Source organism: Dipteris shenzhenensis, chromosome 15 (genome assembly GCF_047967505.1).
Source record: "Dipteris shenzhenensis isolate YYH24624 ecotype China chromosome 15, Dip_SZ_1.0, whole genome shotgun sequence".
NCBI classification, from domain to species: Eukaryota; Viridiplantae; Streptophyta; class Polypodiopsida; order Gleicheniales; family Dipteridaceae; genus Dipteris; species Dipteris shenzhenensis.
In genome coordinates this window covers 52,234,023-52,247,341 of record NC_141610.1, presented here as the reverse complement: position 1 = coordinate 52,247,341, position 13,319 = coordinate 52,234,023, and the positions used below count along the sequence as shown (strand labels likewise).

Sequence of the window (13,319 nt, the reverse complement as noted above, 5' to 3'; positions counted from 1 at the left end):
CCTCTCCCTCTATCTCTCCTTCTCTCTGCCGGCTGCCTCCCTTCCTTTCCCTCTTGCCGACTGCCTCCCTCCCTATACCTCTTGCCAGCTGCCTCTCTATCTATCTCTCTCCCAGCTGCCTGCCTTCCTCTCAACGTATGAATAATTAACCACATCTAAACTTAAGATTAATCGACCCTCTCAAATTAGAAACAATCCCACCATGCAACCGAGCATCCAAACCTCCTTGAATTTTGTTTTGAAAATTAGCCGTTCTTTGGAAGTGATTCGCAGTTGATTGGAGTTGTTTGCGCTGAGTTATGATTTTCTGTAGTCGAAGAAGCCAGTAGTAGTAGGAGTAGGAGTAGGATCGCCTCACTAGTCCATCAAAACATATGAGAAGATAAATTATGACGTCCATTATGGTGGTCTGCATTATAACTCCAGCACAACATATGAAAAGATAAATTATGATGTCCATTATTAAAGTCCAAAATGGCCTCTAGAACATATACAATTGAGGTCCTTATCTGCTCCTATCTTTTTCTACCTTTTTCCTTAAGCCTATCAGAATGGGAAACTGGACAAGCGCCTGTGTTCTAAGCAACATTGATTTCATTAAGTCTTACATGAACACAAGGTTACGTGGCTGGATACATCTGAAATCTAGAAGAAGGATAGGTCTGAGGAGAAATCAACCTAAAAGTGTATTGCAAAACATAGATTCTAACTTGGAGAAGCATGTTATCAACCTTGAGGCTAGGAAAGCCCCTTCGAGGGTTTGTGCATTACCTACAGTGGACAGCACTAAGGCTGAAAATAGAAGCCAGACAGTTTAGCAGCAAAGTTGTCCCTGACTATACACATTGATAAGCTGACAATGGGCATGTATCACAACTCTATGCTGAGGGGTGTTTTGGTATAGAGTCTCAGGTAACGATCGCAACTGTTTCAAGTAGTAGAGAAGCCTGTGTCAGGAGTAGATTTGTGCGCGCGCAAAAGTGCGCACACGCACTCGCCTTAAGCTTCCTGAACAGCTGTTATAGATGAAAAGCACACATTTCAATTGTTTGATCAATTCCTTAGTCCATGTATGGAAAGTCAGCACCTGTAATTTTAAATCCATAGCCTCAGCAGACTGTGTGTGTGATGTAAAGAGTACGTTCATGTGCGACCCATGTGAGGGCTAAAACAGCAGCCATTACTTTGGGGCCATATTTGAGAGGGCTAGGTGGGGGATCAGTTTAGCCAGGGGGATGCTAAAAAGCGAAATTCTGCTCACCCTCTAAAGGATGGGTCAGGATAGCCCCAACTGGCAAGCTTGAGTAACCGGGGACCAGGGGTAGAGCCGCCATGTCCCCCAGCAATTGGCAGTTTTCTGACAATATTTGCAAAGCATGAAAATGCATGCAGGCCTGACCGGCAAAGGGGGGTGGCTGACTTTGGCCCCCAGTCTGTTATTTCGTGTGGCCACATGGAGCAGGCTAACTTTGCCTACTGCAGCTTGCTGCCAGGGGCAAAATTGGATCTCCTCAGTTAGCATCCATGGGCATGCGTGATTGTGCTCCACCTCTGCAAGCTCTGGAAAGGACATGGTTTTTGTGGCCTTCTACTATGTGTACCAGTATAACTTGGGAATGAGGGCTCGACTACTGAGGTGTAGCAAGAAGAACTTGCTCGTGTCCCTCCCCCTTTTCTCTTTTCTGTGTTTAGACGTGTGCATTGCTGAACTCACCCACATGCTTGGCCAACCAATATTTGCTGGACAACTTGCAGGGCGGCGAAGACGAAGAGTGAACATTAGAAAGGCAGCACCATGTATTAGAAAGTCAGCAGACCAAGCAATTGTTTCTGCTTCGGACTCTGCTTCAATTTTGAATTGTGAACCTTCCAAGTTCTCTAAAGCACCTGTTTTTGTTGAATTTGCAATACCTCCCATTTTGGAGATCTGATGTGCACAAGCTACTTACTGTGTCCCACAGATCTTCTGGTTTTTTGCTGACATTAATCTCTCTCTCTCTCTCTCTCTCTCTCTCTCTCTCTCTCACACACACACACAAAAGATGTCTCGTTCCACCACTTCAATCAGATGTTTATTACCTGAATGAGGGTATTACTCATGGCCCACCACCCAACTCCCACCCTCTCTCTCTCTCTCTCTCTCTCTCTCTCTCTCTTTAAGTGTCTGGTTGGTCACTTTAAAGGTCGATTACCAGCAAAAATAAACCAGTATTTTTAGTCTAAAGAATGAACAGAAAACTCAAATATCAATAGCCACCGTATTTGGAAGATGGGCATTTTGCTATGTACAATACGAGATCCCTCATCAGTCAATGTTGATGTACATTTTACAAGGTCTGCGCAAGGCTGGGCTGCTTATACATATTATTTCAACAGCCAGTTTTGCAGGTAAATACTTGCACAATGGGGAGTTATAACTACAGTTTAATCTAGCAAGCATTCATACACTAGACCCAATGATGTGAGAAGTTGGATCTATCTATTCAGATATCATGATACAAGGCATAACTACAAAAAACTATGCACTCTTATAACGAAGAAAATCAACCCAAAAATGTTGTCCAAACCTCATAATTTTGAGTCGTTGCCAGCTCATGGTCCGCATGCGAAAGGACAGGGAATAACTCAGTGCAAAGCAGCAGCTTTACTGAATAGGTCTGATCTCTAGAAGCCTGAAGAAGATCAGCAAATAGACGTTAATTATCACCCATGTTGGGAGGGAAGAAACTCACCCTCAGTTCTCCCTGCAACGCTTAAATAGAACTTTGAGGTGAGTTTCACACACGCCCTTTTTTTTCAATTTGAAAAAAAGAAGCAAGTGCTTGGCAATTAATGTATTATTTTACTGGTTGGTTTATGACCTAGCCTTTTTTCCTTAACAGGGTTCAAAACAAGCTTAAAACTTTTTACAAAGGACAAATCTAATGCATGTCTTTATTGAATTATATATCTTGTACTCATATGTTATATGCAAGTATATAAACGTGTGTCTAGGTGTGTATTTCTATAGGGGCGTATGCATGGGAAGGACTGAGATCGAAGGCTGTCTTTGAAAACCGATTGGATTTCACAAAAACCAGTTGACTTGGAAGGCAATCTTTTCTTATTATGTTCAAAAAATGGTTTCTTCTAGCACTTATTCAGACAGTATGTACAGTGAACAATCGCTGCCATGCATTATTAACGGACAATTGGTTCAGGGCTTGAATCAAAATCATCGACAATGGCAGGAGCATGCAAACCTTGGTTGTTGTATATTGTATCCTAAGAAGAACAACCTCCAGTGGGGACCCTGGTCAATGCAGCTGTCGGCATAGGGACTGAACAGGCTGAGGCAACGCTTATAATGCAGAGGGCAGGATTGTCACCATTATGAATACTAAGACAGTTAGTTACTCGAGAGAAATCGATTGCACTACTTCATGTGAAAAAAATTCAATCATCGCTACACCTGCAATCACCTCATTTCGCGTTGCTCTTCGGATGGGTAGGTGGAGTTCCCAAACTGCAATCTTGGCAAGTTGTCCATCTGGTTCTTGGTACTTCCGAAACTCATTTCTTCTTTGCCTTTATTCCGAGGAGATGTCGGAGGCCTGCCAATGGAAGGTCTAGCTTTCCCACCATAAGCATCTCTTGCCAAAAATTTGTCATTTGAAGACACAACAAGTCCCCCGGTGAAGGCACCTTCTTTAGTGTAACAAGCGCCATCTTTTTCCACGCAAGGCTGAATTGTTTCTCTTTCGACTGCGTCGACTACTGGGAGAACAATCTCTAAGAGACCAGGATCAGCACATGGAGATTGACTGGATCGAGAACAGCTGCATTCCGCCAATCGCTCATGAGATTTACCATGCTCTGTGCTCGAAGAGCTTAAATGACCATGTAATGGGCTTCTGCTTTGGAGCAAAGGACGGGAAGAAAGTTTCATGACATTGGGTGCTGCATTAGAGGCGATTAGATTTCCTCGCCGAGTCGTGCCTGCATCGTCTAAAGTAACAGGAGCCGTTTCCAAGCAGCTCGATGTGTTACTGCTCTGTACGCTTGGGGTGCGCATATTTACAGTACTTGGAGTGCTCTTCGCAAACGTAGAGCAGGAAGGCTCAACTTCAGGAAAACCCACCTTAGCTGCTAAATTGAAGTCCTGAGCTTTGGCTGCACCTGGCACAAAGCTGGGGGTTCTGGGCGCCACCTCAACGCTTCGGAGAGACGATCCAACAGAGGGCGGCGTTTTCCAGGGTTGCGGAGTGGGTGTTGAAACAGAGGCAGGACGCTGAAAGGAATCGGCATGGTGACTCGGGGCTTTTGAGGTACTTGCTTCGGAGCCTCTTTCGTGAATACTGGAAGAAGAATCGTGTGGTTTTCCTAAAGGCGCCGAGGAAGGCGTGGTGCTGGCAGCCAAAGCTCTCCCGAGCACTGCTGAGCTACTGTTAACTGTGGTCTCGCTGCGTACTGCGTTCATAGGCTCAGCAGATTGCTGCTTCGCGTGAGAGGGAAACGACGGATTCTCAGGGGTAGTAGGAGCTGATGCTGATCGTTTGGAAGCATCTGCGGCGAGCGATGAGTCGGGACGCACAACAGCATTGGAGGAACGATGGCGTTTGGATTGTTGCCTCACGGCGGGGAGAGGGGAGTTCCCCTGATGACTACCGACAGAATTGGCTAACATCCTCGATGCTTCCGATGCTACAATCGCCGACAGAGTCCTCCTCTTGTAGACTGGAGCTGAACTCCGGGAGTTCCTAGGCACATTGCCTCCACTCTTGTGTCGCGTCGATTCCTCGTTCATCGCTGGATGTGGCTGCTTGATCGTCAGCAAATTAGCTCCTGAATTGCTGCTGCGTTCGCCTTCCTGCACCATTTCTTGCAGTTTTCCTGTCGCCGTGGCTTCCTCCTGCCCTGCCCGATATGCATTATCCAGGGCCAACTTGGCTCGAGCTGCGGCTCGAGCAGCAGCCGCAGCGGTGACCATGGCTCTTATCTTGGCATCGGATGCTGCTTTCTCAGCTATGGCAGCCACAACCTTGGCCGCTGCCACGGCTTTGTGATAGATCGAGGGAAGCTCATCCACAGACGACTGTTGGATGAGATCGCAGCTCGTGCATTTTGATCCACCTTCTCCCGGCAGGTTGGTCCGCTGCTTCTTGCCGGACGATGGATGCTCGTCCACGATGTACGACAATTCCTCACCGGCCCGACCGGAAGTCGACTGGCTCACGCAGCCGCTGCCGATGTTGTCGCCGAGGCTGCTGCTACAATCGACGCACAAGCTCAAGGAGAAATCGGAGCAAGCAGAGGCGGGGCGACGTTGTTGGCGAGCGCAATGGAGGTGGCTGAGGCGGTGGCAGTGGCAGCAGGAGAAGCAAGGACGGGAGGGGGGGGTGAGGAGCTGGAGGCAGAGGGAGCAGTACATGTGTTTATGAGAGGAGAGGATGCAAGGGGAGCAATGGAAGGAGGAGGAGAGGCGGTGCAAGAGGGGGGGGGGGAGGGAGAGGCCACAGGAAGAGCAAGCGAGCAAAGAAGAAGGTTGAGGAGGAGGAGGAGGAGGAGGAAGACGAAGAAGCAGAGGAGATGGAGATGGCGATGGAGATGGAGATGGAGATGGTTGCTGCAGCGAGGTGAGATTGTGGCTATGGAGCTTGAGACCTGCGAGGAGTCTCTTCCTCGGGGGAAGAAGACCAGGAGCTCGATCATCTGCAGCAGAAAGAAGCAGCATCTTCGTCGTCCTCCTCTCGCCTTCCGCCATAGCTGACCTCGATCCTGATGCTTCTTCTTCTGTTGAGCAATCCGCCATAGCTGCTTCTCCTTCAAGCTTCTTCCATCACTCTATCTCCTCCATCTCCATCTTCTCTGTTGTTCCAATGCTCGTAATTGCTTCATCTTCTTCCTCCGCTAGCTTATCGTCCCTCGCTTTCTCTGCTTCCCTCTCAAAATGCTTGTTCCTTGAGATGCTTCCCATTGTCGTCCTGCTGCTTCCATCTCCTCTCAAATTCTAACCCTCGCTCCATCGACCCTCCTCCTTTCCCTTGCCCTTGCATCTCGCTCACCCTCTCTTCACTTTCCCGATTGCGTCTTACCAAAATAGTGTCTTTTCCCCTCATCCCTTGCTCCGCGTACCGATTCTCCATCTCCATCGCTTCTTCCACGCGCGGCCTTTTCCTGTGCCAACATTGCCGTCCTCCTCTGCTGCGATTGCTTCTGGTTGTAGATCCGATGCGTGCACACTGCGCAGGAGCTCGTCGTGGCGTGTAAAGTGCAGAATTCTCTTGTCCGGGGCTCTCACAATCCCGCGAGGATCGAGCGATCACGCCCCTGGTATGCCAAAACCTAAGGCGAAAATCCGATGGACGAAGTGGACGGAACCCCACTCCCAAGCACTCAATTGGAGGAGAAAAAGCGGAGGAAGAAGAGATAGCATCAAATGCGAGCAGGAGAAGGACGGATGACTCATGAGGAACAAGAGTAGTAGCTGCAGAAAGCGTATCATCTATCCATAATCCATTGGCTATTGCAATCATGACGGCAAAGTGTCCTAGCTCGCTGATCCTGACATAAATGTGCTTTGTGGTTTGGTTGCTGTAAAAATGCCACACACACTTATATATATATATATATATATGTTCCTTATATCCAAATATCTTAATAATCTTATATCAACCCTGTGGGCCCTTTTTTACCTTTCGTCAAGAGGTTTCCCAACAAGAGATGCCTCCACAACCCACCTGCCTAATCGAGCAGCTGCCCTCGTTTCAATCGTGTGTTGCATACGTGTGTCGGTTTCGCACAATGTGCCCCTCAATGGGCCTGTGCATGGGTGCACAAACTTTTTCATTTTTTTTCAAGGCCAGTTCCACAACCATCCGTAGAATCCCTCCCAAAAGCTACTTTTTCACTTTTTCGTCATCAAGTTCGGGGAAAAATGTGTGTGTAATCAAGAGCTACCGTAAAGGCCACGGAATCGATGGTGATGGCAATTGCTTTTAACCAAGATCAGTCTTTCCTACTCCTTTAGCATCGACCTCTTCGTTCCTAGATTGCGTCGACTCTCCCAAGTCCGAACATGAGATTGTGCTCAAAAACAACTCAAAAGACACCATCGTTATTTTCCAATCTTCATGTGTTATGGTTGCTTCCCATAGCCCTAGATAGCTTAGCGAGCCCCTCATCATTGTCATCAGTAATACGTGATATTTTACAATAGGCATTATTGAACATATTACTCTATAGCTTGTTTGCAATTTGTTAGTCTTTTTTTGCAAGGGATGTACCAATCTGCCATGATAAGTCTCCATCCTGTAGTAATCACCAAGCCGCGCGGCTGGGTAGGGTTTGGAAAGAGTCATCTGTAATTGGTCGCATGGTTGTGGAAACCTAGAAAATGGTAGCCTGAGTCAAGGCAAGAAAGCATTTGTGCAAAATGAAGACATTAGGCAACAAAGGCTACTGGTCTTTCATTCATGAAAGATAGATCATTGGATAGATGGCTTTTTGAAGACTTGCAAGCTGGCCCTTATGACTCCATAGAAATCACCAAGTCGCGCGGTTGGGTAGGGTTTGGAAAGAGTCATCCGTAATTGGTCACATGGTTGTGGAAACCTAGAAAATGGTAGCCTGAGTCAAGGCAAGAAAGCATTTGTGCAAAATGAAGACATTAGGCAACAAAGGCTACTGGTCTTTCATTCATGAAAGACAGATCATTGGATAGATGGCTTTTTGAAGACTTGCAAGCTGGCCCTTATGACTCCAGATCACCCTCAACACAACCAGAGGTCTTGCATAGCTTCTGAGAGATGATAATTCATCTCAAAGTACGACATGAAGCCTCAAAACATCATTGGTAGGCAAGAAATTCAATCCCCAAGTGGCCAATTTTGGGCTCTCCAACTTCTGAAGCTAGGTTAGAGCGTTATGGTTGGGCATCTATCTCGAAAGCTTACTGCCCTACCCCTCCTTCAGTAATGCCACTCTCCTCAAAGCCCTCGTCGACCATTATGCCCTCCCCCCCTTCGAGCCTTCCTCCCTCTTCGCCTCCCTCCTTGCAAACCTGAACCCTCCACCTTCCTCTCCGACTCCCCCTTCCCCCCTGACTCCTCTTTCTACTCCGGCCTTTCCCCCTTGTTCACCAACCACCTTCTCCACAACTCTAGCAACCCCTTCATCCCCAATACTTTAACCCCAAGCACCACCACCCATGCCCACAATACCTTCAAATCAACCATCCTTGCATAGCTTGAAGAAGCACTAGAGCCTGATTGCTTGAAGAAAGCACCGTTCATATACGTATCTCCTTGTGATCTCCAATTCCATGATTGCCATTGTCACTCTATTGCATCTAGATGGTCGGTAACCTATTCAATGCATGAACCATCTTATCTTACATACACTCATTGCATCATGCTCGAACTACTTTCATGTATTCGCATCTCTTGTTTTGTATGTAGAACAGCTCCTATCCATGCTGATAGATAACCTAGAACATTCACCTACTTCACAAATGGATTGTTCAGCACCAAAAATCAGTTTCCAGCACTATTGATAGTTGGATTGACACTAACTCCAATGGCGTACATTTCCAATTGGAGGTAGTTGTTGTTCACTATGTCGAAGTTTCCGAGTTGGCATCTGCACTCATTAGAAGCAAAATTAGCAGAGCACATTGTCTAATGTGTGCAAATAAATGACCACCTTATGTAGTGTTTGTGAAAACGCACAGTGTTCACCGTGGCATGCTCTTGATAAGTCCCTCTCCGAAACGGTTGTAGGCTATTATCCACCACATAATCGTCACTATGGCCTAGAAGCATGACCTGCATGTTGCATCGACGTTACACTTTTAGAAGGCTTCTGGCTAAATTTCAAAAGAAATGTAAGAAGTTCTGGCTGGTAGAAAGAAGAATCAGAGTGTTCGACACCTTGTCATGTTGAATGAAATAGCTGTTAGAGATGGTCATGGCAGTGGAACCCATAAGCACTATCAAAATTTTGTGTTAAATCTTTCTTCCGAGCAAGATGCAGCAAGGAGGAGATGAAAGGGTGCACAAACAGGAGGTTAAAGAAAGAGATGTGAAATTGTCCGCACACAATTAGTCCATAAAATACATTAAAAGTTCAAAGATCATGGCAAAAACAACCAAACCGTGCACTAAAAATCACCCAATCGCCAAGATTTAAGAATGAAATCGAATGATGCAAACTTCTTCAATCATCCTTCAAAGTTCATCATCGTTAATAGATAGTATAGATTCACCCCTTTAAAAAGTGTGTATAATCAAGAAACAAAGTGGTATAATATTCAGTTAGTGAATTCGACATTTGTATCTTGGTGTGCATCACTCTATTATATTGAGTTTTACTAGTCGAGTGTAGGATCCTTCAATTCTGACAAACTAGGACACTTCATCAGAGATATCAGAGCAAGAAAGGAGGTCCATATTGAAGCAACCTTAGGAAAGCCAATTCGTATCTAGTGGATGTAGAAGCACCTAATGTCATCATGGAAGGTATATTTGTTGCCTAAGAGACCAAGAGATTTTTGACACTCAAAGTAACTTCGATGAGTGAAGATCGGTATGCAACCAATGGTGCATTGAAGCACATGTCAAAGATGCAGGAGTGGTTCCAATGCTCTCCAAAGAAGGGTCTTCCTGGTGGGAGACAACCAAAGTTACTCCATCAAGGGAATTGAAACAATGCCATTCCAAAGACATCAAATTCACATGCACCATAACATTGCATACCCTATCGTGGTCTATCCTTCCCATGCGTCTCATGTGGGATGTTAAGTCAACTAATAATGCCAAGCTACCATTAAGGAACCTACGGGTACATTCCTTTGGATAGCCCCTACTTACTCCATTAGCATGACTCTTACTCTATTAGCCTTTAATATGAGGTGTGAAGGGTGAAGGGACAATTAGTACACCGTCCCCTCAATATATGTTTCCTCCCTTGACGTCTTCTTCATCCACTACCATGCCTTTCTCACAAGCTTGCATTGCATCTACATCCTTGACGTGTGAGCTCAGTGTTGTCGGGGTTCTCTTGAGCCTTTACTTCATCATTTGTCTCAGTTGTTCCTCCCTCTTTCTTGCAAATCGGGCTGCTCTGGACTTCTTGCATGCTACCAGTGATCTCCTCTCTTTCCCTTGACGACTCCTTTTAACCCTCCTTCCATCTATCTCATAGGATTTCTTTCCCTCTTTCCTTCCTTTCTTGTTCCTGTCTTTCAGTTCATCTCTATCGATGCTATACTGTATGAAAAGGTCGTTCTGTTGAGTGGCATCCCCCTTTGACTTGTAGATGCCTCACACACAACGTTTTGCCTGGCTGGCCTCTTTCCAACTTCCAAGGGAAGCGGCTCATACTGGATCGCATGCGACATAGTTGTGATGTCTCCTAGCTTAGTGGCTGTGGATTCCTCTACCAGGCACGTGAAGATACATTTTGTCCTCCCTTTTCTAAAAGATCCCTTGCAACTTTGCTGGTATTGCCTGGGTGGTACTTCAATCAAATCCCTACGTTGCTTGCTCTCAAATAAGCGTATGGCTGTGTGTACACTTTGCCTTATCCCGGTCGCAAGAGAAGCATGAGTTTTCCTATCATATTTATTTTTTGTTCATTTTATGCCATGGAAAATCAAGATACAAAGTTGAATCTCATGAGACCCAGCTCCCTTAAAGCCTTGAAAACTGGTGGTCATTCGATATGATCATGGGCAATCTTTGGTTTTCTACTTGCTCGTATGGCAGCAAATTGTGAACAGCCCAGTAGCAATTTATATGATATATTCTAGTGACCCAATAGCCATGATGACCTAGTAGCTCTATGGTGATTTCTAGCATAGTTTTTTTACTCTGCTTTTTTGGATGCAGGGAATTGGTCTACGCTCTAGAACTAGAAGTGGAAGAGATAAATTCCATTGTCCTAGATGTTAGATGTTTTAACGTCAAGATTTGTTCCATTCTTGTTAGTTTGAGGGCTGTCCCTCAATGCTATGACTTTACTAAGGTACCGAATGTAACTGTGTTTTCCACCTCCATTGTTTGGCTGTTGAATAAGACTTGCAGCATCTCTTGAATTATGCCGAGTCAAGCAGTTCTACCCTGGAATTATATGGGAGCTACCATTGGCATTGTGCCTTCATTTATAGATGAAATGTGCCATAGTATAGCACATATATCTCAGTCGCCTTGCTATTATTTTAAGTAAGTTGTATGGATAAGTTGTTGCTTGCTTTATTTGCACTTTTTTAGAAGGAAGCTTAGCATTGCAGGTACTCCTGAGATGCAGTTGAGGCCGACAGTCTTCTCCATGTGATCATGCTAGCCTGGAAGTGATGTCTTCCTCTTTTACTTTGTTCAATTTCTTAATTCTTTTCTTTGTCTTTTCTATGTAACTATAAACTAAATTTGCTAACATTACAACCCATTGCTCTTCCATTTCATTGTTCAATTCTTTTTTGCCTTATTAAATTCCTTCCTTTCTATTTAACTTTAAATTTGAGATGCTAACATTATAAATTCATGGTCTTCCATTTCCTAATGCAACTCATTATAAGGAAATGTTCAATTTTAGTGTTTCCTTTTTCTACTCATGATCTTGGCACCTAATTCCAACTTGGCACCTTTGCCAAAAGTTTCTTTTTCAAGGTTATGATAGTAATTTTACTAGATCTCTTGGTTGACTGCTGGGTTATATTCTTGACTACGATAACAAGCAATTGGGGTCTATGACATTTGTAGTCTCAAGCTAGAAGTTGCGAGTATTCTAATATCGCCTTCTCTTGGATGGATGCAAGTAACAGTCCCTGACACTAGAATATGACTCAATGTAGTTGCCAATGAGATCAAGTCTTCATTGCTTTGCTTGCTCATGATCACCGCATATTAGGAGTTCTAACTTCTAAAGGGTTTCTACCTTATTGTATTTCTCATGTTTCGTTCTAAATGTAATATTAAGAATTGCGAGAAGTTTTTTTCACTCGCAATACCAGGTCCAGAACCACTACTTGTTCCCAGGGCAGATTCCTATAGGCCTAACACACACACCTTTTCCCGTTTTTGTTTTCATTAGGAAAATGGATAGTGTGTTCTTCCTAGTGTAAGTTTTATTTACCATTTTCAATGATTACCCTTGTTACATTGCCATTCCCTTTCATCACTAGTTTCATTTTTTTCCTTTCTATCTTTTATAGGATGTATATCTGCGGGTGTAAGTTTCTGTTAGATATCAATGCTCCACTCTCGTGTAGCTACGCGAGAACCAGCTAACTCTACTTGTAAGCCCCCTGTTGAGAGATATGGTGCCATGAGCACATAGATTAAAGGGCAAAGGTATGTGATAAGGAATGTATTAAAGTAGCCACCCTAAGATGTGGACTACATGATGTGGAGATGTGGATTGAGGATATCCACAAGGAGAGATGTGGATGAGAGGATCCCACATTGTTGACTATTCAAAGGGCACTCTCTTTATAAGAGGCCTATCATGTATTGTTGAGAACACACATTGCAAGAGATATAGATTTGCCAACTCCCTCTCATGTCTTATTTAGTGTGCATTGAGCCTCCGTAGTTCTTATGCTCATCTAGCTGCACTAGGTTTAGCACGATCTTACATTCTTTAACATGGTATTAGAGCTTAGGTCTAGTCTCCTAGATTAGGTGTAGGCTTGCCTTAGGAGCACATGTTTTCTCCTAGGTTAGTTTTAGTTTTTAGATTGAGAGAATTCCATCCATTGAATGGAAATTCCATTTTTTTTAAGAGAGTTTCAAAGAGCCCTTGAGAGTTCTTCTTTTTATGAAAAAGAGTTCTTCATTCTCTTGAGAGATTGTTAAGAGATCTTGTTCAAGGGGATTGTGGTTCTCAGGTGTCCATTCTTTTTCGCTTGTTTGTTGCTCGTCTGTCTTTGGGAGGAGCGGCTTAATATTCCATTCAATCCTCCTATCCAATGGCTTGACCTACAATAGCCTCTACACAGCTCTTTACCTCTACAACAGTCAGCGCAGCAAAGCTGCCATTTCGAAGAAGAAATCCTTGAGAAGGAACCGCCACTTGCTTGGCCATCATGAGAAGCACCAAGCCAATCCTCCAGTGAGCAAATCAAAGGGAGAAATAGAAATATGAGGACTCGAAAGTAGCTTGTGGCTAGCCTATGGCCAAAAGAGACTCTGAAGTCCTACTGCTCTAGCCTCGATGCCTCTCTACAGCGCCTCCAAAGCCCCTCTGACAAGCTTTCTACCTCCTTCCTCATGCTGCTGGTGGCCTGGGAGTCTATGGAGCACGCTACAAAGCCACAAGGAGATTTCTCCATTTGAAGAAAT

General features: G+C 44.8%; 1 protein-coding gene and 1 pseudogene across 1 annotated transcript; both read right to left on the bottom strand.

The window, feature by feature from the left end:
• Positions 1-3,457: 3,457 nt before the first annotated feature.
• LOC147893962 (uncharacterized) lies at positions 3,458-6,418 on the bottom strand. The gene has a single exon (XM_087386397.1). It carries the CDS (start codon positions 5,789-5,791, stop codon positions 3,458-3,460), a length of 2,334 nt encoding a protein of 777 aa, XP_087242523.1. The 5' UTR covers positions 5,792-6,418.
• A 2,062-nt stretch (positions 6,419-8,480) lies between these two features.
• Positions 8,481-8,963, bottom strand: LOC147893961 (putative pectate lyase 10 pseudogene; annotated as a pseudogene).
• Between the last annotated feature and the right edge of the window lie 4,356 nt (positions 8,964-13,319).

Excerpts from the sequence above, each read along its gene's own strand:
- LOC147893962 (XM_087386397.1), bottom strand. The coding sequence starts at position 5,791 with ATGGCGGATTGCTCAACAGAAGAAGAAGCATCAGGATCGAGGTCAGCT.